The 27,182-nt window shown below is 45.0% G+C and overlaps 1 protein-coding gene across 1 annotated transcript in view; it reads right to left on the bottom strand.

Moving 5' to 3' along the window:
• Window positions 1–24,692, bottom strand: part of LOC139375321 (AT-rich interactive domain-containing protein 1B-like) — a 311,071-nt gene extending 286,379 nt beyond the window's left edge. Inside the window, exon 1 of the mRNA XM_071116990.1 lies at window positions 23,153–24,692. Within this exon, the coding sequence (XP_070973091.1) occupies window positions 23,153–24,412 (1,260 nt within the window). The 5' untranslated portion in view covers window positions 24,413–24,692. The remainder of the gene's footprint in view (window positions 1–23,152) is intronic.
• Window positions 24,693–27,182: the final 2,490 nt, after the last annotated feature.

Raw genomic sequence — 27,182 nt, 5'->3', positions numbered from 1 at the left:
GAACTGCAGTTTACAACTCTCGTGAGCTTATTGAACTGCAGTTTCCAACTCTCGTGAGCTTCTTGAACTGCAGTTTCCAACTCTCGTGAGCCTATTGAACTGCAGTTTCCAACTCTCGTGAGCTTATTGAACTGCAGTTTCCAACTCTCGTGAGCTTATTGAACTGCAGTTTCCAACTCTCGTGAACTTATTGAACTGCAGTTTCCAACTCTCGTGAGCTTATTGAACTGCAGTTTCCAACTCTCGTGAACTTATTGCAAAACAAAAGCTATTAAGAAAGGAACACTAGAAAAATGACAACCGGGTGAAACTGCTTAAATTGCTTTTCAGAGTTCTATTGACTCTGATTTTCTGACTTCAAAATGGTTACAGTCTTTCACTTTAATGTGCAAAGTTGTTAATCAGCAAAAACAAAATAATCCCCACAAAACATAGTGAAATGTGGATTAGGAAACAACAGACTTTACCCATCAAAATCACATAGACATAAAAACAATATTACTTAATTGTTATTAATGTAATTCCATTTTGAATGTGGGGACATAAATTGAACTGGTGGCCTCCTATTGGTCTACATGTTGCAGTGAAAATGTGATTGCCTGCATGTGTTCATATGCATCATAAACTGCTAGTCTTGGAGCTGCTGAAAGCAGTGATAGCCCTGCCAAGCTCACAAACACACACACACGGCTCCAGCCCTACAGCCAGGCCAGGAATTGTGGCCAGTCACTGTGGTCATCACTGTCCTGTCCTCCACACAGATGACCAAATCACCACCTTCCTCCAACATACTGTCATTACAGTCATTTACTGTCTGTGTCCAGCTCTAGCTTCACACCAGCCCCACCTGCTAACATGTTTATCCTGTCTCCTCTCTCCTGTCTCCTGTGACCTCTCTCCTCTGACCTGTCTCCTCTGACCTGTCTCCTCTGACCTGTCTCATCTGTACCTGTCTCCTCTCTCCTCTGACCTGTCTCCTCTCTCCTCTGACCTGTCTCCTCAGACCTGTCTCCTCTCTCTTCTCTCCTCTGACCTGTCTCCTCTCTCTTCTCTCCTCTGACCTGTCTCCTCTGACCTGTCTCCTCTCTCCTCTGACCTGTCTCCTCTCTCTTCTCTCCTCTGACCTGTCTCCTCTGACCTGTCTCCTCTGACCTGTCTCCTCACTCTTCTCTCCTCTGACCTGTCATCCTCTGACCTGTCTCCTCTCTCTTCTCTCCTCTGACCTGTCTCCTCTGACCTGTCTCCTCTCTCATGTCTCCTCTGACCTTTCTCCTCTCTCCTCTCCCCTCTGACCTGTCTCCTCTGACCTGTCTCCTCTCTCCTCTCTCCTGTCTCCTCTGACCTGTCTCCTCTGACCTGTCTCCTCTCTCCTCTGACCTGTCTCCTCTCTCCTGTCTTCTCTCTCCTGTCTTCTCTCTCCTGTCTCCTCTCTCCTGTCTCCTCTGACCTGTCTCCTCTGACCTGTCTCCTCTCTCCTCTTTCCTGTCTCCTCTGACCTGTCTCCTCTCTCCTGTCTTCTCTCTCCTGTCTCCTCTCTCCTGTCTCCTCTGACCTGTCTCCTCTCTCCTGTCTTCTCTCTCCTGTCTCCTCTCTCCTGTCTCCTCTGACCTGTCTCCTCTGACCTGTCTCCTCTGACCTGTCTCCTCTGACCTGGGTTTGGTCCATGGCTGAGCTGGATGGATGGTCAGAGGAAGAGGAGAGAGGTTTGAGCCCACCCAGAGAAAAGCCCTTTTAGCTAGCTGTAGTCGGGTGCTGTGGTCCAGTCCCAAGCCTCACAACATAGTGATTCTGGACACCATGGACAAGGTCATTTATTAAATACAATGACCATCATATCATTCCCCAGCTAACTGCTAGCTGTCTTATCATTATTCCATGTCCAACACTCTTGTGCTAGGACAAGAGGTACTATAAATGTAACACTACGGCTGTGCTTGCAGTACAAAGCCCTGCATTAGCTCCAAACATAGACCGTTTCATACCGAAGAGAACAGGGAGGGAGAGACTGCAGAGGAGGGGAGAGGAGATCGAGCTCCATATTAATGTGTGTGAATTCCCCACTCCTGCTGACTAAGATTAGACATTTAATTTCATGGATGCAAAGACAATACTGATGTCATCAAGAGGAGAGGAGCAGGCACGTTAACTCTTAACTGCCCAGCCACGATGACAGCAAAATACATCATCTGATGGCAAATGGTAAATATGTGCATTCCTTGAAAACAAATCACAAGTGAATACTCTTATCCAGTCTTTTATCAAATCAAATGTTATTTGTCACATGCGCTGGGATACAACAGGTGTAGTAGACCTTACAGTGAATGCTTACTTACAAGCCCTTAACCAACATTGCAGTTAAGAAAAATACACAAAAAAATTAAGAAATTACAGTAACAAGTCATTAAAGAGCAGCAGTAAAATAGCAATAGCGGGGCTATATACAGGGGGTACCGGTACAGAGTCAATGTGGAGGCTATATACAGGGGGTACCGGTACAGAGTCAATGTGGAGGCTATATACAGGGGGTACCGGTACAGAGTCAATGTGGAGGCTATATACAGGGGGTACCGGTACAGAGTCAATGTGGAGGCTATATACAGGGGGTACCGGTATAGAGTCAATGTGGAGGCTACATACAGGGGGTACTGGTACAGAGTCAATGTGGAGGCTATATACAGGGGGTACCGGTATAGAGTCAATGTGGAGGCTATATACAGGGGGTACTGGTACAGAGTCAATGTGGAGGCTATATACAGGGGGTACCAGTATAGAGTCAATGTGGAGGCTATATACAGGGGGTACCAGTATAGAGTCAATGTGGAGGCTATATACAGGGGGTACCAGTATAGAGTCAATGTGGAGGCTATATACAGGGGGTACCAGTATAGAGTCAATGTGGAGGCTATATACAGGGGGTACCAGTATAGAGTCAATGTGGAGGCTATATACAGGGGGTACCAGTATAGAGTCAATGTGCGGGGGTACCGGTTTGTCAAGGTAATTGAGGTAAAATGTACATGTAGGTAGAGTTATTAAAGTGACTATGCATAGATAACAAACAGAGAGCAGCAGCAGCGTAAAAGATTGGGGTTGGCAATGCAAATAGTCTGGGTAGCCATTTGATTAGTTGTTCAGGAGTCTTATAGCTTGTGGGAAGAAGCTGTTTAGAAGTCTCTTGGACATAGACTTGGCGCTCGTAACAGAGAGAACAGTCTATGACTAGGGTGGCTGGAGTCTTTGACAATTTTTAGGACCTTCCTCTGACACCGCCTGGTATAGAGGTCCTGGATGGCAGGTAGCTTGGCCCCAGTGATGTACTGTGCCGTACGCACAACCCACTGCAGTGCCTTGCGGTCAGAGGCAGAGCAGTTGCCATACCAGGCAGTGATGCCTGCACCATGCTCTCGATGGTGCAGCTGTAGAACCTTTTTAGGATCTGAGGAGCCATGACAAATATTTTCATTCTCCTGAGAGGGAATAGGTTTTGTTGTGCCCTCTTCACGACTGTCTTGGTGTGCTTCGACCATTCTAGTTTGTTGGTGATGTGGACACCAAGGAACTTGAAGCTCTCAACCTGCTCCACTGCAGTCCTGTCGATGAGAATGGGGACGTGCTCGGTCCTCCTTTTCCTGTAGTCCACAATCATCTCCTTTGTCTTAACCACGTTGAGGGAGAGGTTGTTTTACACAGTCACTGAGACTGAACTACTAAAGTGAAAGGTCTTGTGTCAAGCATTATTTAAACTAATGTTACAGAGGGGCTCCATGTAACAATCAACAACATTGACTTTGTGATCAAAGTGTGCTTTCCCAGGACTGATTTCAAAGTGCATCAGTGAATCTTTATAGAGACAAAAATCTCAATCTGCTTAACATATCAATCCTCGCCATGTTGCAAAATGTATCTTAGCAAATGTCAGCAGTGAGCGTGTGAATGGTCCCTGGGGAGTCATGGTGGAGCAAATTGTCTTTCCTCAGTCCAACGGGCTCAGTCCTGGGTGGCACAGGCAGCTAGGCATGAAGGCCGGCTAGGAATGAGATGCATTCAATTATTACAGGGAGGGAGGGAGATTGACAGAGAGTAGAGAAACAGAGGAGTCATATAGATGTGTGTGTGAGAGAGAGAGAGAGAGAGAGAGAGAGAGAGAGAGAGAGAGAGAGAGAGAGAGAGAGAGAGAGAGAGAGAGAGAGAGAGAGAGAGAGAGAGAGAGAGAGAGAGAGAGAGAGAGAGGAGGCAGATAAGAGTCCGTTGTTGTCATGCAGGCAGGCAGCAGTAGCATCATACTATTGTGTTGAGATCATGCTGGTAATTGCTCTCCCTGGTGTTAGGATGCTGAGGTGCTGGTTGGTAATAGTGCCCTCCGTGTTTGACACCAATATTTACAACACATCCCGTGTGTCTGAAAACACATCCCCCTGCGCTAAAGTAAAGTGGCAGAGCTTTTGGTTCCTCACGTCGAGCACGCAGCCGTCGTTAGAGCAGGGAACAGAGGGAGGGAGAGGGGGAGAGGATGAGAGAGGGAGGGAGGGGCACTCATCTGTCTGAGAAGAGATTGGGTTTGAGGATGAGGATGGCAGGAACTCTTATCCTCCTGGGAAAAAAACTCAATGTAAAAATGAGACTTGTGACGACGAGACGACTTGACACAAACACACCAGCACAGAATGAAAACAAATACAGCACTTAACAGACAGAGACACATTCACAGCAGCAGGGACACAAACAACATGGAACACACCAACCCAGCTCTTACCACACCACATCCATGCCAGTATCCTGTATCTCTCACCAGGCAGTCTATCAACAGTAATGGATTGTCAGTGTTATACCAGGCCTGCCATGTCCGTGCCACTGCCAGATGCACCCATTCATTCTACCATTAAATCATCAGAGACACTAGATGATCAGACCTATCTCTGCTGGCTGGCTGCTGTCTGAACGAGGAGATAGAGCTGATATTGACGTGGAGGAGAAAGAAAGAAGAGTCTGTCTCTCACAGCCTCTCTGAGGAGCTGGCCTGGCCTGCGCTCGGTTGGAGTGCTAGACGCTTCACTTCCTGCCAGCAGGAACCCTGGGACAGAGCCTCAGCCGCTACACAGTTACTTCATGTGAGGGAGGGCAGTCGTGGCACGAGAGGAATGTGCTCCCTCCCAGTCAGAGACAGACAGAGACAGAGAGCCTGGCAGGCCAGGCAGAGAGCCAGGCAGAAAGGCAGGCTGCTGGGGAGACGAGACGCTTGGGGGCGCCGGGCGCGTTCCGCAACCATATGAAAGAGGAAAAAAACAGCACAATAAATCCATCGCCCCAGGGAGAGAGAAGAGGCTATTCGTTTATTGAGGAAATGTGCTGTGTTTTTTCTCTCTTTAGAGACCAGAGCCTCCATAAACACTGATATTAAATCTACACTTTAGCGATTCAGGGGAATCACCCCTTAGGCTAATAGAATGGTCTGGTAGAGAAGTAATAGTTATTGGCTCCAATAACTATAAATGAGGCAGAATTATCAAGTGTGTTTATGAATTAGCAATGGCTATTCGCCGGTAATGTGTTCAGAGAAGAGGAAAAATACAGAATTGAATATTAAGAGGAGCAATAGATACACAAATGAAGTTAAAGGTTCCTCTGGGCAGAAGTACACTCTCTCCTTCTCTCTTTCATCAGCCTCTCTGCTTCTAGCTGCTCTAATAATAAACAGGCTATTCAGCTGCTCCCCTAACCATGGAGCAAGAGGAGTATAGCCTCGAGTCGTGCATTATGAAAATGGAAGACTGCACTGTTACAGTATAACGAACGCTCCCAAATTATCATGGCAATGACTCAACCCTTAGGTCTTTATCAATCCATTGGATGCGCTACCTTCTATCCCTCCTCAAGTACAGCATTCAAACCCATAGTGCAGTCTTAGTGAATCACCACTACACTACAGGGAGTGAATGACACAATGTCATTGTGCTTTGGACCCCAGCCTAGTCCTCCCTGGATATCCATGTTTTCCGTGGAGCGATCCATCACTTATAAAACAACAAACAGATATCCTGACCTTCTATCCTCCGGCAGTTATAAGATACTCATTAAAAGTCACCTGAAACAATTTGAACCAAATTGATTTCATTATCGGACTCCGTACGAGGAACGGCGACTGTCTGATAGCGCAGGGGGAAATTTACTAAGTTAATTAGAAAAACATTTTCTACATGATGCACTGGCTGCTGTTGATTTATCATTGTCAGGACATTGTATGGATGAGACAACAGCAGGCTGGTGAATACATCACACTGCAGCAGTTACATTCAGAGAACTGAGGCTGGATGGAGAGGGTGTGCATGCGTGTCTTTTGGGGGGTTGTCTGGGATAAAGCCAGGTCCCCCCTCCCCCACCCTACACCCCTTCCAAGCGGCACAAGACAAGAGCATCAGGGTGTTGATGTTACTCTTAATTCCCTGTGCCTCTTGCTGAATGGGCTGGTTGACCCGGGAGTTGTCTGGAAATGGGCTGGCTTTGACCCCCATGGCCTCTCCAGGCCAATCCAGGGGAGAGCGCTGAGCCCAGGTCGCTTCCAATCTCTTAAGACCTCTGAATCAATCAGCAAACTGGATGAGAACATGGTGTGGTGGTGCTGAGTGATCAATGAGAGCAAGCCTAAAGCCTAATGCCTGTCCAGGCTCCAGCCACACACCCAGGCTCCAGCCACACCCCAATGCAGTGTTTCCCCTAAATGCATTTAGCAGTGGCGCACAGTATTGATGTATGCCCCAGGAAGACCCCCCTCCTGCTAATTCTGCCACTGCTGCAAAAACAATCTCAGGGGAAACACTTCAAGGCCTCTCAGCCTGAAGAAGCATCACTAAAGACTAAGGCTATGGAACAGTGAACTAAGGCTTTATTTATCAACACCAATACTGTCAAGATGCGCCCTGGTCTGGACAAGCAATTGGTTCATAAAAATACCCACCTTCATTTCTCTTATTTTTAATAGACTACAACCATAACAGGTTTTTATTGCTGTGTATTTAAAGCACAGACATATTAAAACACAGAGAGAGGCCATAGCAATCCCTTCAATTGAACTGCCCAGTCTGCTTAATTTCACCATGTGTACTTGGCTTCATCATTACATCTGGAGCCAGATGCTGGGAGAACAAGCTGTTTGTGAAGTCTTGGACAGTGGACAGACACTTGGCAATACTTCTACTGTGGAAGGAATGTGTTGTTTGATCCATAGATAGAAACATAATAAGAGGAAGAAGAGTCCGTCCTACACTATTTATTCTAATAGTCCCAGTACGCCCAATACAGACCCAGCAGTAAACTACACATCCAACACAATTGGTTCAGGTCTCACCATAAGGGTTCCCATGTTTCCCCATGGAGATCAAACCCTCTATCTGACCTCAAAGCCAACACCACCTTTCTTCCGTGGCCTCTCGTCAAGTCACATAGAGGCAGATGTTTTATGGAGGGCAGCCCCGTCCCAGAGCTTTGACCCAGCGAGCCAGGGAGGGGTCGTGGTGCAGGCAGGCCAAGCATCTGGGAGGCAGCATGGGTAAGTGGAAGCACATTGAGCTGCTTTTACAGGTTCTCTCCGAGCAGGACTCCATTCCTAGGCTACGACCATGGAGAGCAAAACAATAGCAAAACAAAGGCAACAGCAATGCACAAACCCTGCCGTTGCCAATATCCAATATCTTTCAATTCAGTCAGCAGTAACAATATAAAACCAAAATGTCAATCTTCTCTGAGGAAACATAGCTTTCTCTTCCATCCCTCACAAATTATTCACAACAAAAGCTACATTTATTCATTCCATTCTGTTTACTGTATTAATCCACTTTTCTTCTTTATCTCACATTTGTTTACAGGAATAAAAGCCTGACGGAATGCCCCTTCTACAAGCACAATACATCACACCACTCACACACACATCATTTAAATTCAAAGAACACAGATAGGTTATAGATGGCCATTTTTCCCCAAATATGCATTTCATTAGCATTTCCTGCCTCGCATTCTCTCTCCTCCGCATGAAGGAGGGAGAGTGTGAAGGATGGAGGGAGGAGGGAGGTGGGGGAGGAAGAGGTGGTGGAGGAGGAGGAGGAGGAGGAGGAGGGAGGGATGGAAAGGGAGCAGTCTCACAGTAAAGCCGGACGTGTCCTCTTTCCCAGGCCTAATTTAGGATTCAATTACAATACTCTTTAAAAGCACTGACTTACAATTAATTATTTTAAGATTAGCCTGAACGTAATGGGCCTCCGACTAACGCAGCCAGACGCAAGATGCTCGGTTCGGCTCAGCCACAAGACCCTGTTGCTTTTGCACGTTGCTTTCTCTCTCTCTCTCTCTCTCTCTCTCTCTCTCTCTCTCTCTCTCTCTCTCTCTCTCTCTCTCTCTCTCTATCTCTCTCTCTCTCTCTATAGGAAACAGATAGATACATCAGTCTTCTACCGCTCCCTCCCTCTGTCCTTCCTTTTCTAACATAAACATCGTTGTGTTATGTTCTGTTTTTATGTCAACTTTCTCTCCAGCTCGCTCTTCTTGGCACGCGATTGATATTGGTACACTACGCTGGTCTGCTTTTACAAGCCACTGGGGCCCCGCCGTCGGCCCCGGCCCAGGAGAAACGCTGACGGATGTACCGTCTGCCGGTGCCCGCCACCAGCTACTGCGAGGCAAATGTGAAAAAAACATCCTCCGCCACTTTGATTGGAGGCAAGCTAAACATTTCTCTTCCCTACGTCTGACAAATCTTCCTCCCTTCCCTTCCTCTCCTCTCTTCCCCCTCTCTTCTTTCTCTTCTTTCTCGCTGTGTGCCTGCAGCCTGTGTGCACGGAAATGCATGTCTCTCCCTCCAGCATCGGCCAGCCCCTATTCTGTTCATTTAAATATTTGATATGTTAGCAGTCATAAAATAAGTGTCAAAACACAGGGAGAATGATACGTGGAAAAGCCATTAGATATAATGGTTTCTGATGCGCACAGGGCCCATAGTGACTGGCCTGAGCAGGGAATAGAGGGAACAGAGGCGCCTGACAAGCAGAAACCAGAGCTAGCTGCACGCCCAACTACACAAACACACACAAGGCAGAAGGCAGGGGCCCTAACACAAGGAGAATAGGCCGTCTGTCACACACTATTTACCTCTGAAACACACATTCACAGGATTCCACAATACAAACCCATAACGACATATGTATAATCCCCTTCTTTAATCTGTGAAATACTTCTGCTCAATCTAATGTATCTGTCAGGTGATATAAAGCTCCCTCAGATTCCTGCTCCTCAGTGTCTGAACAATGTAATATTGACCCACCTGAGTATCCCATTAGGACAGCAGCAGTGATCCCATTGGAGGAGGCTCGTCCTCATTTCTCTCTCATTTCTCCAAGTGGCAGATGATTTTTATTGGCCTACATGTTCAACACCGAGAGGAGTGCAGCTGTTTCAATTTCACCACATAATGATGAAAACATGAAGGGAGAAATTAGGTAAATACTGTACATCTCACAGTAGACCCAAGTGATAACAAACTAACAATGTACAAATAAACAGGGCCCTGATAGGGAAAACAGAGAGGGAGTCGATTTCAGACTCTGACCCTGGATTTCTCCTTCATCCCAGCATAATAAATATTGAAAGTGCATCAGCATAAAATCCATGAAGGAAAGAATGAAAGTGTGCGCATGTTCGTTAAGGTGATGGTATTGGCTTGGCATTTCAAACATCCTCTCTTTAACAAGCTCCCATCATGCCACGGGGCTGACAGGGGGAGTGACACAGGGTTAGGGGTCACAGGTCAACAAGAGGTGTTTCCACTGACCCCCAAGCCTCAGTAACCCCCCCAAACACACACACCTGCTGGGGCTGAGGAGGACTTACAGAGCCCAGGTCTCCTCGTCCTTCAGCTCCTCTCGCCCTCCAAGCGCTTAATTATCTCTAATTGGACTGATTGTCTTTTTTCCTCCTCTCCTATAATGGAACTATTCATCTTTAATGCTTAATGAGTGCAGCAGGCAGGCAGCACCACAGTCATCCACTAACTACCTAACTACAGCACTGAAGGTCAACACTAAGGACTGGCTGACTGGGGAGGAGGAGGGAGAGGAGAGTTGAAAACACTTTGGGAAAGAGAGAGACACAGAGCAATAAAGAGAGATAGTAGAGGAATAAGAGTGAGGTGGGCAGAGAAAGAAAAGAGAGAGGAGAGAGAACTAGAACGGCAGTGTGTGATAATGACAGAGAGAGAGAGAGAGAGAGAGGGAGAGGGGGGAGAGAGATGAGAAAAGAGAGGGAGGGCGAGAGAGAGGGAGAGGGGGGAGAGAGAGAGGGGGGAGAGAGAGGGGGGGAGATGGGGGAGAGAGAGGAAGGGAGAGAGGGAGGGCGAGAGAGAGGGAGAGGGGGGAGAGAGAGAGAGAGGGGGGGAGAGGGGGAGAGAGAGGAGGGGAGAGAGGGAGGGCGAGAGAGAGGGAGAGGGGGGAGAGAGAGGGAGAGGGGGGGGGAGAGGGGGGAGAGAGAGGAGGAGAGAGAGGGAGGGCGAGAGAGAGGGAGAGGGGGGAGAGAGAGAGAGGGTGGGGGAGAGAGGGAGAGAGAGAGAGGAGGGGAGAGAGGGAGGGCGAGAGAGAGAGAGAGAGAGAGAGAGAGAGAGAGAGAGAGAGAGAGGGAGAGGGAGAGAGAGAGAGAGAGAGAGAGAGGAGGGGAGAGAGGGAGGGCGAGAGAGAGAGAGAGAGAGAGAGAGAGAGAGAGAGAGAGAGAGAGAGAGAGAGAGAGAGAGAGAGAGAGAGAGAGAGAGATGGAGACAGACAGAGGGATTCAGAGGGAGACAGAGAGAGACAGAGGGAGACAGGGAGAGACAGAGAGAGAGAGAGAGAGAGAGAGAGAGAGAGAGAGAGAGAGAGAGACAGAGAGAGAGAGAGAGAGAGAGAGAGAGAGAGAGAGAGAGAGACAGAGAGAGATAAAGAGAGAGAGAGAGAGAGAGACAGAGGGAGACAGAGAGAGACAGAGGGAGACAGAGAGAGACAGAGAGAGAGCTGTGGGGAGGGAGAGAGAGAGAGAGAGAGAGAGAGAGAGAGAGAGAGAGAGAGAGAGACAGAGAGAGACAGAGGGAGACAGGGAGAGACAGAGAGAGACAGAGAGAGACAGAGAGAGAGAGAGAGAGAGAGAGAGACAGAGGGAGACAGAGAGAGACAGAGAGAGACAGAGAGAGAGCTGGGGGGAGGGAGAGAGAGAGAGAGAGAGAGAGAGAGAGAGAGAGAGAGAGATAACATTTTAGAAACCACTAAAGCTACGTCTGCAATTCTGTCAATGTCACTGAATGTTCCAGACAGTACTCAGCATGTCTGTGGTTTCCAGCACACAAACAAATACACACACACAGAGACATTGTAAGGCATAAACTCTATATACAGTGTAATATACTGTACATTTGGCTGATAAATATCTCTGGGTGTCCTCATCACACCCACCACCCAGATCCATTCTAACCCAGAGCATGTCTCATGTCTCAGCCTTCACACTGGGCAAAGGAACACTTTGTTAGCCAAACTATGGATTATGCTAATGTGATCTACAACAGGGCAAACAGCATCCCTTCTGACATACAGCTGACATTATAGTAACCTTTACATGTTTGTCCAACAATACCAATGGATGTTCATCAAGAAGACACAACATGGTATTGGTAGGGAGGTAGTGTGACAGCAAGCCTCTGTCTCCTGCTCACAGCACTAGTAGCTTTTAGTGAAAAGATGCCAAACCAATAACAAACTCTCATTTTGCGTTCTATTTTAAATTAGTTTTATATGCTACTGCTCAAACAATATACTTGAAGTGTAACTAGTGTAGGTACAAACTGGTTTGTAAATGAATATATTGATGCTTGTCTCATTCCAAAATCATGGGCATTAAAATGGAGTTGGTCCCCCCTTTGCTGCTATAACTGCCTCCACTCTTCTGGCTTTCCACTAGATGTTGGAACATTGCTGCAGGGACATGATTCCATTCAATCTGTACAGCACTTTGAGATATCAGCTGATGTACGAAGGGCTATATAAATACATTTGATTTGATTTGAACCACAAAAGCATTTAGTGAGGTCGGACATTGATGTTGGGTGATTAGGCCTGCAGTTGGCATTCCAAATCATTCCAAAGGGGTTTTGGTCAGGGCTCTGTGCAGGCCAGTGAAGTTATTCCACACCGATCTCAACAAACCATTTCTGTATGGACCTCGCTTTGTGCCAGGAAAGGGCTTTTCCCAAACTGTTGCCACAAAGTTGGAAGCACAGAATTGTCTAGAATGTCATTGTAACTTATTAACTCAATTTTTTTAGAACTGCATTGTTGGTTAAGGGCTTGTAAGTAAGCGTTTCAAGTTAATACCTGTTGTATTCGGTGCATGTGACAAATAAGATTTGATTTGTATGCTGTAGCATTAAGATTTCCCTTCACTGGAACTAAGGGGCCTGAACCATGAAAACAGCCCCAGAACATTATTCATCCTCCACCAAACTTTACAGCTGGCACTATGCATTCGGGCAGGTTAGCGTTCTCCTGGCATCCTCCAAACCGCGATTCGTCCGTCGGACTGCCAGATGGTGAAGTGTGATTCATCACTTCAGAGAACGTGTTTCCACTGCTCCAGAGTCCAATGGCAGCGAGCTTTATACCACTCCACCCGACGCTTGGCATTACACATCTTAAGCTTGTGTGCGGCTGGAAAACCAATTTCCCAGCCACATGCTGGCTTTCATTTTTACGCGCTATGTGCTTCAGCACTCGGTGGTCCCGATCTGAGCCGTCGTTGCTCCTAGACGTTTCCACTTCACAATAACAGCTCTTACAGTTGACCGGTGCAACTCTAACAGGGCAGAAAGATGACGAACTGACTTGTTGGAAAGGTGGCATCCTATGACGGTGCCAAGTTGAAAGTCACTGAATTCTTCAGTAAGACCATTCTCCTGTCAATGTTTGTCTATGGAGATTGCACAGCGGTGTGCTTGGTTTTATACACCTGTCAGCAACAGGCCGAATCCATTCATTTGAAGGGGTTTCCACATACTTTTGTATATATAGTGTATTTCCAAACCAACCTTCCCAAATTATTTCAGCACAGAAATACTTGAACTGGCTTATTGAGTTTGTTTGCAAGTACGCTTACACAGACACAATATCCATATTTTGTCCAATCAGCCAGTGTTTTTGTGGCCTGGGGTGTGGTGGGGATCGAGATGACATAATTGCTCTAATTGCTTTAATTGGTGTAAATGACAGCCTGTTCAGACAGAGGTGGTCACCACAGTCCCACATCTGACCAGAGGCTCTAAATCATCTCTACCATCATCACACCTACTCACACGGTCAATTTGCCAGATCAACGGTTGTCATTCTGTCTATTGTAATCAGATGGTTGGGCTGGGGTGAATCAACCAGAGTGTAGAGTATGTCTGCTTGATCTTCCCCTACTGCTGCTAGTAACTACAGGAGAGAGAGAGAGAGAGAGAGAGAGAGAGAGAGAGAGAGAGAGAGAGAGAGAGAGAGAGAGAGAGAGGGAGAGAGAGAGAGAGAGAGAGAGAGAGAGAGAGAGAGAGAGAGAGAGAGAGGAGAGAGAGAGAGAGAGAGAAAGAGAGAGAGAGAGAGAGAGAGAGAGAGAGAGAGAGAGAGTTGGTGAGAGATAAAAGAGAATGTGAAGTGTCTAGATTTATGAATTTATATCACTGTGTTGTCGATAAAGTTTTAAAGTGAGAGAAACAACATTACTAACCTGTTTATAATTTTTTCAGAAAGAAAATCAGTGTTAATTCAAATGTATTAAAACAATAGAGAAACAGCTGCATATTGTTCATCAAGCACATCTAGCCTCATGTTAACAAACTGCCATACTGGCATGTCTCAATGAGACACATGAAGAAACTGGATCAGCCGCTAACTGTTCAGCAGAGTCAACAGCAGTCAGGCAGAGAATTCTGCCCATCATTGGCACCTGTACACGCACACGCACACACACACACACACACACACACACACACACACACACACATACACACACGCATGCATACACACGCAGGCACGCACACATTAAGTCAGTGCCAGCCTATCATCTAGCATTCTCTAAGTGGGCAAAGGGGAAGTGGATGATGTCAGAATGATATAGATATCATCTGTGTATAAATATTGGATAGGATCTGTAGCATACCAACACTTCTCACTGTTCTCCTCTTTTAGAACCCCCTCCCATACTGATGCAGAGGAAGAAGAAGAGGAAGAGGGGGGGAGAGGAAGAGAGAGAGAGGGAAGAGGAAGAGAGAGAGAAGGGAAGAGGAAGTGAGAGAGTGGGAAGAGAGAGGGGCAGATGGGTAGAAAGAGAGAATGCTATTTGCTATTTGCTATTTGGCCCTAAACAGAGAGTTCTGAATTCCTGATCACTGTGACTGAACCAAAATTAAGGACTATGTACATACTCTGTGCACACTGCCCACAAAATAAGGTGGGAACTGAGCTGCACTTCCTAACCTCCTGCCAAATGTATGACCATATTAGAGACACATATTTCCCTCTGATTACACAGGTCTACAAAGAATTTGAAAACAAACCAAATTTTGTTAAACTCCCATATCTACTGGGTGAAATACCACAGTGTGCCATCACAGCAGCAAGGTTTGTGACCTGTTGCCACAAGAAAAGGGCAACCAGTCAAGAACAAACACCATTGTAAATACAACCTATATTTCTGTTTATTTATTTTCCCTTTTGTACATTAACTATTTGCATATCATTACAACACTTTATATAGACATAATATGACATTTGAAATGTCTTTATTCTTTAGGAACTATGTGAGTGTAGTGTTTACTGTACATTTTTTATTGTTTATTTCTCTTTTGTTTATTATCTACTTCACTTGCTTTGGCAATGTAGACATATGTTTCCCATGACAATAAAGCCCGTTAAATTGAAAATGAAATTGAATTGAGAAAGAGAGATCCCTAAGATCTCTAAGAGAAGGGGGGTAAGCTATCCTCCCATTCACTGTCTGCACGTGGCTAATTTGCATGTGTGAAGGTCAGAGGGATTGTGGGAGGTGAAAGAGGCCACCAAAGGGCTGCCTGCCAGCCTGGCTCCCTGCCCAGCCCTCCCCTCCAGCCTGGCTCCCTGCCCAGCCCTCCCCTCCAGCATGGCTCCCTGCCCAGCCCTCCCCTCCAGCCTGGCTCCCTGCCCAGCCCTCCCCTCCAGCCTGGCTCCCTGCCCAGCCCTCCCCTCCAGCCTGGCTCCCTGCCCAGCCCTCCCCTCCAGCATGGCTCCCTGTCCAGCCCTCCCGCTCCGCCAGCCTGCCTGCCCCACACGAACGGCACACCACTGTTTGAGGGGAATACTATAGCTCCAGGGTACCAGAGAGGGAGGGAAAACCACGGGCAGGCAGAAATCATCTGACCAACCACTCTGCTCCTAAACACATACTGTGTTTCCATCCCTTTCATTTACCTTCTTGGAGAGGCTGGGGCAAGTTTCAGATGGAGGGCTCTAAATACTTGAATATTTCCCCTCTCTTTCTCCCTCTCTCCTTCTCGGAAGTCAACCCCATGACTCAGTAGCCTTGTGTGACTGAGTTCAAATACTGCTGCCGCCCGCTGCAATGTTTCCATATTTCTCAGATTGCCTCACTCTCTCTCTTCCCAGAAAAGACACTCTGCGTGGCCATCTTCACACCCCTGCTGAGAGAAATAACCAGAGAGAGAGAAGCTAGGCTGGGTGCTCTGAACGGAGCTTCCCTGGTGCCTCAGACAGACAAATAGACAGACAGACAGACAGACGAGTCAGTGATGGCAGGCTTCGGATCCAGCCCAGGAACCACATTTAAAATTAAAATAATAGAAAAATCATACAAGGTATAAATACATAATGAATTCCAACGTGCAGGGGTACGAGGTAATTGAGGTAGATGTGTACATATAGGTAGGGGTAAAGTGACAGATAGTAAACAGTAGCAGCAGCGCATGATAAGCTGATGAGCTGTAGACCACTGTCACGACTTCCACCGAAGTCGGCCCTTCTCCTTGTTCGGGTGGTGTTAGGCGGTCGACGTCACCGGCTTTCTAGTCACCACCGATCCATGTTTCATTTTCGTTTTGTTTTGTCTGTATTACACACACCTGGTTTCAATTCCCATATCATGTTCCTTATTTAACCCTCTGGCATACATTTCTGTTCTGTTCGTGATTGTTGGTGTCTTTAGTGGTTGTTGATTGTGCTAGTGTAGTGTATGTATGTTCCTATTTGGAATTTTGCTTGACTTTTTGAGTTAACTCAGTTGTGTTGCTCAAAACCTGCGCCTGACTCCGCTACATCGCTGCACCCAATCGCTGACAACCACACTACCCACTGAGAGAGTTTTAATCTGTATTCTTTGTAGCTGATTACATACCACCACAGTCAGAGACTGGCACTAAGACAGCATTGAATGAGCTATATACTGCCATAAGCAAACAAGGAAACGCTCACCCAGAGGCGACGCTCCTAGTAGATGGGGACTTTAATGCAGGGAAACTTAAATCAGTTTTACCAAATTTCTATCAGCATGTTAAATGTGCAACCAGAGGGAAAATAACTCTGGACCACCTAGCCCAGTGACACAAGCCTACCAGATGAGCTAAACTACTTCTATGCTTGCTTCGAGGCCAATAACACTGAAACATGCATGAGAGCACCAGCTGTTCCGGAAGACTATGTGATCACGCTCTCCACAGCCGATGTGAGTAAGACCTTTAAACAGGTCAACATACACAAGGCTGCAGGGCCAGACAGATTAACAGGACGTGTACAGCGAGCATGCGCTGACCAACTTGCAAGTGTCTTCACTGACATTTTCAACCTCTCCCTATCTGAGTCTGTAATACCAACATGTTTTAAGCAGACCACCATAGTCCCTGTGCCTAAGAACACTAAGGTAACCTGCCTAAATGACTTCCGACCCGTAGCACTCACGTCTGTAGTCATGAAGTGCTTTGAAAGGCTGGTCAAGGCTCACATCAACATCATCATCCCAGAAACCCTAGACCTACTCCAATTTGCATACCGCCCCAACAGATCCACAGATGATGCAATCTCTATTGCCCTCCACACTGCTCTTTCCCACCTGGACAAAAGGAACACCTATGTGAGAGTGTTATTTATTGACTACATTTCAGCGTTCAACTCCATAGTGCCCTCAAAGCTCATCAATAAGCTAAGGACCTTGGGACTAAATACCTCCCTCTGCAACTGGATCCTGGACTTTCTGACGGGCCGCCCCCAGGTAGAAAGGGTAGGTAACAACATATCCGCCACACTGATCCTCAACACAGGGGCACCTCAGGGGTGCGTGCTCAGTCCCCTACTGTACTCCCTGTTCACTCATGACTGCACGGCCAGGCACGACTCCAACACCATCATTAAATTTGCAGATGACACAACAGTGGTAGGCCTGATCACCGACAACGATGAGACAGCCTATAGGGAGGAGGACAGAGACCTGGCCGTGTGGTGCCAGGACACCAACCTCTCTCTCAACGTGACCAAGACAAAGGAGATGATTGTGGACTACAGGAAAAAGAGGACTGAGCATGCCCCCATTCTCATTGACAGGGCTGCAGTGGAGCAGGTTGAGAGCTTCAAGTTTGTTGGCATCCACATCACCAACAAACTAACATGGTCCACCATGACAGTCGTTAAGAGGGCACGACAAAACCTATTCCCCCTCAGGAGAATGAAAAGATTTGGCTTGGGTTCTCAGATCCTAAAAAGGTTCTACAGCTGCACCATCGAGAGCATCATGACTGGTTGCATCACTGCCTGGTATAGCAACTCCTTGGTCACCGACCGCAAGGCACTACAGAGGGTAGTGCAAACGGCACAGTACATCACTGGGGCCAAGCTTCCTGCCATCCAGGACCTCTATACCAGGCTGTGTCAGAGGGAGCCACCCTAGTCATAGACTGTTATCTCTGCTACCTCACGGCAAGCGGTACAAGAGCGCCAAGTCCAGGTCCAAGAGGCTTCTAAACAGCTTCTACCCACAAGCCATAAGACTCCTGAACATCTAGTCAAATAGCTACCCAGACTATTTGCAGTGCCCTCACCCCCTCTTTACACCACTGCTACTCTCTGTTGTCATCTATGCAAAGTCACTTTAATAACTCTACCTACATGTACATACTACCTCAACTAACCAGTGCCCCTGCACATTGACTCTGTATCGGTACCCCCCTGTATATAGTCTCGCTATTGTTATTTTTCTGCTGATCTTTAATTACGTTTTACTTCTATCTCTTATTCTTATCTGTATTTATTTGAAACTGCATTGTTGGTTAGGGGCTCGTAAGTAAGCATTTCACCGTAAGGTTTTCGGCGCATGTGACTAATAAGATTTGATTTTGATTTTATGAGTCAAAAGAGTTCGTGCAAAAAAGGTCAATGCAGATGGTCTGGTAGCGATTTGGTTAACTATTTAACTAACTATTTAGCATTCTTATGGCTTGGGGTAGAAGCTGTTCAGGGTCCTGTTGGTTCCAGACTTGGTGCATCGGTCCCACTTGCCATGCGGTAGCAAAGAGAACAGTCCATGACTTGGGTGGATGGAGTGTTTGACAATCATTAGGGCCTTCCTCTGACCCCGCCTGGAGTAGTGGTCCTGGATGGCAGGAAGCTCAGCCCTAGTGATGTACTCTCGTTCTCTACACAGCCTGAGAGTGTGTACTGGCTACCACTGATAAAGGCCATGCTCAGAGAGAAGGGTTAGGTAGCAGAATCTCACCATGTTCTCTATATAGAGCTGGTCCTGTCTATCAATGTCATCCAGACGTCTATTATGTCCATAGAGCTGGTCCTGTCTATCAATGTCATCCAGACGTCTGTTATGTACATCAGTCATGTAGAAATGTTCACGTCAAAATAACAAATCCATTAGGACACAAAGAGGCTATGGGTTTGAACTACCTCAATCATGTAGTGCAGCATTACCATGCAGTTTGGGATTGGGAATAAACTAGCATCCTAAACTCCAAATAGCCAAAATCCAAACAAAAACAATGCATCACAGGCCAGAACAAAAAGTTACAATTATTTTATTAGCGAGCTAATTATACGTACAGTCAACGCTCCTTCTGGTCAATTTCTTTATGGCAAATCTGAATTAATTGGCATTTTAAGAAAATCATGGGCAGTCCCAGGATAATCTAGTTGCCAATTACGCTCATGAGCATTGTGTTTCATCCAGCAAGATGAAAACCCTGGCCGTCTGTCAGACCCTTATCGGGAACAACAGAGCAAATGAACATTTCACTGTGTTGTTCCTAATCAGCGCTAGGCTAGGAGAGCCTGAGATGAAAACAAAGCAACATGAAGAAAGCGTGGACGAGCAAGGGAAGGAGCTGAGGCTGGAGAACTAGTGCTGACGAGGCTACTTCTGTCTGCTCTACACTGCGCTGTCACACACACACACACACACACACACACACACTGAAATATTAAATAATGTGCATACAAACCCAGACAGTCAAGCAAGAATATGAACATAAAGCCAGATATACAAGGACATGCAATCGCGCACACACACACATATACATACACACACACATATACATACACACTGCAGTGTATTACCCTTATACTGTAAATAAGTGAACACATGTTTTAAAGACTGAAAGAAATAACTAGATTGAGAGAATATAATAAGCACTTTGTCAAATCAGTCAATACCAAAATTAGAACAACAGTTTCATTTTCCAAAAAACTAAAATTTTTGTGTGTTTCTTTACTGGCAGAATTGGAAGGCCAAAAAGATCATCAAGCACATCAACCACCTGAGCCACTGCCTGTTCACCCCGCTACCATCCAGAAGGCGAGGTCAGTACAGGTGCATCAAAACTGGGACCGAGAGACTGAAAAACAGCTTCTATCTCAGGGCCATCAGACTGTTAAACAACCATCACTAGCACAGAGGCTGCTGCCTACATACAGACTTGAAATCATTGGCCACTTTAATAAATGGATCACTCGTCACTTTAATAATGCCACTTTAATGTTTACATACTGTATCTTACATATCTCATCTCATATGTATATACTGTATTTAATACCATCTATTCCATCTTGCCTATTCCGCTCGGTCATCGCTTATCCATGTATATGCATTTGTATTCATTCTTACTCCATCCCTTTAGGTTTGGGTGTATTAGGTAGTTGTTGTGGGATTGTTAGATGACTTGTTAGATATTACTGTACTGTCGGAACTAGAAGCACAAGCATTTCGCTACACTCGCATTAACATCAGCTAACTATGTGTACATGACCAATCAAATTTGATTTGATTTGTTATGATTTGACCTATTTGATGAGAAACTAAGGAACAGTGTGCAAAAGCAGACAGACCAGCTTCAACTAGGGGTCTCCTTCCTGTAGTTCTACCGTGTGTGCGTGTGTGTGTGTGTGTGTGTGTGTGTGTGTGTGTGTGTCTTCACCTCCCAGTCTGTTTTAAATGAGGAAAGTGTTTTCACAGTGCTTGCTCCTGTAGAGGGGCAGTGGGGAGGAAATTAACTTGAAAGAGGGAGATTCTGCCGACAGGTGATTGAAGCATGTTTAATCAAACACACACACAGAGAGAGAGAGACTTTGAGGTGCTTAAAGCCAGATCATGGCTCAAACGGAGGATCCACATTAGACCACATTAGGTCCTGACACACAACCCCTGTTGGTGCACTGACTGAGGAACCTCTCACAGTCGATTAAAAACCTGTTTATCCACATGTATACAGGATTTCTGTTCATATGAAACAACTAAAACACAATCTCTACTCCGGGTTCAAAATAAAATACATTGTTGTATGAAAATAAATAAATGAAAAGTAAATACCAAGTTCAACTGCATGCAACCTGTGCAAAACATATTGTACATTATTTTAATAATAAGAGATGAATTTAGTTGATATCCTCTAGAGATTTATTCTGCTTGTAAATGTATGCTTATAATGTGCATCTTTAGCCCACTGATGTCTTTAAATATTAGGGCCAAATATGATTGATACAATTTATTTACCAATTACAATTTGGAAGCTATTATTCTCTGAGGCTGAAGGAGAGGCTTATTAACATAATGGCTGCCCTGCTCGGCTATGGTATGCATCACATACAATCATTACCCTCCAATGACTAACTATGATTATAACCACCGCTGTTCATAATGTTTAGATGGCACGGAAAATTGTCATAAATATGCAGGTTGCCGTATAATGTCACGAGTGTTGACCTGGAGGCAGAACTGAGAGATTTCCCCTTAGATAGGCCAGCTGCAAGGAAAAAAATGTCTATATTGTAAAAATTCATGAAAACAAAAATGAGCTTATGTTTAGGCATTAGGGTTATTAGTGTGGTTAAGGTTAGGGTTTAGGGTTGGTTAAAAATCATATTGCTTGACTTTGTGGCTGTGCTGGCTAGTGACTTCTCTGCAGAACTGCCCCCAGAACAAGATTCATGATGAAAAATGCTAACCTGACATAAATATTGCTATTCTAAAACCTGGCATAATATTTTAAAAATTACTTTGAATTATTTTCCTGTACAGTTATGTAAGACTAAAAGCATGACAATGATATAGATGTGTATGACATATTGTAGATGCTTAGCACTGTGGTTGTTGTGCATCCAAAATACAGTATATAATATAATAACTATTTGTGGCATGAAAAGCATTTAATTAATATTACAAAGGGGGCCTTCCAAACGTCCTAAATTATGACTGTACTAAAACTACTTCAGACAAATAATTTATGATCTGTTGAATGACATGTCTAAGCTATAAAATATGGGCTATTATTACTATGGAATTACTAGGCCCACTACAATAAAAAAATGTCCTCAAAATCCCCATGCACACAGGTCTTCCTGGGAACTACAGAAAAGTAGCCTTGTGTTTTGTTTGGAAGAGAGTGAAAGACCACACCTAGGCCACACCTCCACTTTGCCCTGGGGTCAAATATCTGGGTCATTTTCAGCAGAGTTCATCCTTGACAATAAAAATGTATCCATTCATGATAACACAACCAAAAGGCATAATGTATATATACAACTCTTCATTATTCTATAGCCTCGAAGATGGCGTTCTATAGGCAACGTTATGAATAGTCCGTCCCCGTCCCCCACCATGCTCCGGGTCAAGCGCCTGAACAGAGGGTTCAGCACTTTTTACATGAGAAGCGCTCAGCACCCTTGTGGGGAGACGGAGAGCCAATCAGATGGCAGATTTGATGTCAACTCAGAGTAAGTCGTCTGGGGAGTTTTACATCCACTTCACTTCCACAATTTAAATTCCAAACCTTGCAATGGAGAGAAAGCCTACTTACTTTCCAATAAATAACCCAGGCGGACAGCGTGATGCACAGACACGCCTCGCCTTCGACAGTCATAGCGACTATACTATATGCGCAAACATCGATTGCTAATTAATATATATACATTTTGAATATGTAATTTGGCCGTATTTGTAATTAAAAACAATATTAATCAATGGGTAACGTTTTAATTCGTCGAGACCCTATACAGCGCGTCCCTCCAAATAACGTTTTTCTAGGTATCTGCAACCACGTCCGCAAGAGGGCGAATCTCCAACATAAATAATTGTTTTTAATTAAATAATGTAAATGCGTAATATCTTACACAAATAAAGCTCTTCAATTAAAAGATGTGTTGGAAATAATCAACACACAGTCAAGGTAAATGCATTGCAACGATTTTAACCAAATAGATATTAATAATTATAATTGTATTCTGTTTAACGCGCCTTTACGCGCAAAATTATATTGAGTTCCCAAGCCTATTTACGACTAATAGCCTATATTAATTGTGTAAAATCTCTGTTATGAAATATTGCCTGTATCGCACAAATACGTGATTGACAGGCTATTGTTTTTCTCGCAAGAGTCACCTTGAGCAGATCTGAAACCAGCCAGTATTATCTTCTCCAATTACTTTACAGCTAGATTAATATTTAGAAGTGCATTATTCACCGACAAACATCATATTTATGTGAAGTCAAGAGGGATTATTCGTTTCTGTGTAATAACACATTTCAACAATTCTACAATCATGACAGGTGTGACTCAGACTACAGCTGAGTTTGTAAAACTAGTATTTACCTGTGGTCTGCTGATACCTGGCCCTCCGTTTCCAGGACTCATGGACGGGTGATTTCTCTGTTGCCCTGGCCAGCCATGGGTTGTGGAGCCATACTGAGAAGTCATGTCTTTGCCCAGGCCGATGCCATCTTGTTGTTGTGCAGAGGGATTGTTATAGTCTTGATAGCCACTTCCATAACCTCGCATCATTGGACTTGGAGATGTCAGTAATTGGTTTAGTGTCGGGGTGGCCCCGGTAGGATGCTGACTCTGTCCTGGGAATCTCTGAAAGCCCCCAACACTTCCACCAGAACCGCAGGCAGCAGCTCCCATAGCAGCCTTGACATGGCCAGCTGGAGTGTTGCTGCCAGGGCCAATCAGCATGTTACTGCCCTGTCTGGACGGGGCCATCATGCCATAGCCCGCGCCACAGTAGCCCTGCCGGTAGCCAGAATAGTGGTTGTAGTGGCTGTTGTGGTACCCTTCTTGGGAGTTGTGCACTGGGTCCATGTTGTTGGGTCCCGAAGAGTGCATCATCCCCATCCCTGTGCTTTGTTGTTGTCCGCCATGTTGATCATAGCAGGGCCCTACTCTGGAAGTGCCATAGTAGTTATTAAACTCGCTGTTTCCTCCCGCGCTCTGGGGCTGGCTGATGATGTTGTTGGTCGTTGGTCCCAAGTTGGAATGTTCATACCTAGCACCCATCCGCTCCCCTGGTTTACAGGTATGATCCCCATCACCTTTATTTAGCATCTGCTGCTCTGACTGGCTACCCGAAACACCCTCCTTCCCTCCGTGATGGTGATTCTCACTCTCTCCCCTTGTGGCTTGGCTGTTGTTGTTGTTGTTACTTTGTATCTGGCGCTGCTGATGCTGAGGAAACGGGTTAAATTGTGACTGCTGTTGCGGCGGTGTGAGGTGCTGAGGGGGATCTCCGCTCCCAACATTTTTCAGTTTATGGTTCTCTATCAACCCGGTTTCCATCCCCCCCGGAGAGGTCGTCGAATCTGACGAAGTGACGTTATTTCCACTATCCTTCTCCGGTGTGTCCGAATTGTTATTCGGAGAATAAGTTGAATTGACCATGTTGAGCTCATTTCGGTGGTGGTGATCAACATTATTCATTGTGTTAGTCCCATCAACAGCTCCAAGCATTTCTCCAGATCTCGATATATTTCCTCCTCCTGATTTCCCCGAATGTATCTCTTGACCCAAATTGCCAGACAATGTATTATTCTTATTATTAGTTAATGTCGGTGCTGATGCCACTTGCGCAGCCATTGTCACTTGAACATTTTAGACAGGGACACGGACCGACGCACAGAACACTATCACACAAAAAAATACAGACAGAGGAAAAACACAAGCAGGAAAAAAATATTAAATGGAAAAACGAAGCTATGTTATAGCGCTGTAATGCTTGTAAAAATCGGCGGTGAAATGCGTTGCTGACAGCCGCGGCTTTGGCGCCGTCAGTGAGGCTTCATGCTGAAGTTTGTCGTCAGGGTTTAAATGAAACTTTTTTCCTTTCCTCCAACCCGGATATGGGTAAATGCTTGTCTCCCGGAGCCCTTCTGGCCCAGCATGGCATGAGAGAGAGAGAGCAAGCTCCACCAGCTATTATCCACCACCAGGCTCCAACGCGCCTCACATGGAAAACGCGGACTGGATTCTCCAATGTTATCCAGTGAAGGAAAGTCACTGTATAATTTAATATAGAAACAATATTGAATGGTAGCATGGTATCCGGATGAAACAGTCCTATTGAATAGAGGAATAGCCTACTTAATAGACTACATTTCATTTTATTCCATTATGCTGGAACTTAGTAAGATACCTCTCAGAGAGGCTTGTGTCTTCCAAAGATGAGCAGCTCCATCTTAAATACATGCCTACATTCCAGATCTGGGTTTGAGTGTCGCCTACTCCGCTCCGCTCCCTCTTGGCTCATTCCAGTTTCTGCAGCTCTGAAAGACAGAGACACGCAACCACAGAAGCTGCAGCGCACAATCATGTTGCTATCAGAATAAGTATGTAATCTCACGCTGTAACTACCCTAACCACAAGCGTTTTCATCATCTTGAGCGGTTATGAGAACATTGTTTTTAAATATAAGTGACGTCACTGCCCTTGACTATTCGGTCCCTTCATTTTCCTTTGCCTAATCTCTCTCATCAGCTTGTTATATTTTGGGTAGAAGCTATGAATTTATCTAATTATTTATTTAACAGATAAAGAAGTGTTGCTCGGACCTAAAATACACAGTGGTGAAAAAAGTACCCAATTGTCATACTTGAGTAAACGTGAAGATACCTTAATAGAAAATTACTCAAGTAAAAGTGAAAGTCACCCAGTAAAATACTACTTGAGTAAAAGTATAAAAGTAATTGGTTTTAAATATACTTAAGTATAAAAAGTAAATGTCACTGCAAAAATATACTTAGGGTGTCTATAGTAAAAATAAAAGTATCCATAATTTCTGATGTCCTTATATTAAGCAAACCAGGCCGCACCATTTTCTTAATTTTTGAATTCACCGATAGCCAGGGGCACACTTCAACACTCAAACATAATTTACAAACGATGCGTTTGTGTTTAGTGAGTCCGCCAGATAGTGTCAGTAGGGATGACCAGGCATGTTGTCTTGCCAAGTACTTGAATTGGACCATGTTCCTGTCCTGCTAAGCATTCAAAATGTAATGAGTACTTTTGGGTGTCAGGGAAAATGTTTGGAGTAAAAAGTACATTATTTTCTTTAGGAATGTAGTAAAGTGAAGTACACATACCCCAAAAAACGACTTAAGTAGTACTTTAAAGAGTTAAGTACTTTACACCACTGACAATACACAGGCCTTTATAACAGAGTAACTACCAATGGATTATCTGATGTAATCCTTACTGTGTAACTGTCTGCACTTATATTCTTACTACGATGTAATTACTGTACATAAGTTATTCCTGGTAGCTCTCCGCAATGATGACTTGGCCTATGTAATGCAACAATACAAGTAAAAGCTCTTGATGTGAGCTTACTTGATTGTCATTATTAACAGTGGCAACACTGGATAAAGTAGATATAGAAACGGTTCCTTACAGAAGTATGACGATGATGATGATGATGATAATAAAAATAATTATAATAAAAATGGTGATTCGATGATGTTACCCAATTGAGGAACACATTTCTCGCAAATGCAAGGGTACTACTGTACATTATATTCCATGTCATAACAAGTTTCTGAACGTTATGATAATCTGACATAAATGCTGAGTGAATGTCTCCTGTCCCTCACCATCAGTAGTCCCCGTCAACAGCAAGGACATAAATACACCCCTGGTGGAGACAGTATGTAAGCACAAGTATACCAGATGCTATATCTCATTGTAGTGCACCTGATGCAATAGCTCCATTTATATACATGTAGGCACTGTTTATAACATGGCAATATGAATGATGGAAAGGTAGGCTTACATCCCTTGCATACACTCCAAACATAGACTCATTCAAACGCAGAATGCAATGAAAGCCAAAGACATCCATCTAGAGTCTCTTCGCCATTAGTCTTGATGAGTCCATATGGTAAAGAGTAAACTAGTAAACTACACAGTCCTGACGCTGTTACCGCTCTCGTTTGTGGAATGACCGGATCAAGGTGCAGCGTGGTAGGCATACATCGTTCTTTTTATAGATGACATCAAAAACAAAAGAACAATGAAAAGAAAAGAAAGTGCACCGTTCTGTAAGGCAAAATAAACTATACAGAAAACAAGATCCAACAAAACCCAAAAGGAAAATGACAACCTATATATGATCCCCAATCAGAGACAACGATAGACAGCTGCCTCTGATTGGGAACCATACTCAGCCAAAAACACAAAGAAATAGAAAACATAGATTTTCCCACCCGAGTCACACCCTGACCTAACCAAACATAGAGAATAATAAGGATCTCTAAGGTCAGGGTGTGACAGAGGCAATTGGTTCCAAGATGGCGTAGCAGTCAGACGTCCTTTGTCCTTCTTGTCCCGTGTATATATATGTTTTATCTTT

This window comes from Oncorhynchus clarkii, chromosome 19 (genome assembly GCF_045791955.1).
Source record: "Oncorhynchus clarkii lewisi isolate Uvic-CL-2024 chromosome 19, UVic_Ocla_1.0, whole genome shotgun sequence".
Lineage (NCBI taxonomy): Eukaryota > Metazoa > Chordata > Actinopteri > Salmoniformes > Salmonidae > Oncorhynchus > Oncorhynchus clarkii.
This window is presented reverse-complemented; position numbering and strand designations above follow the sequence as displayed.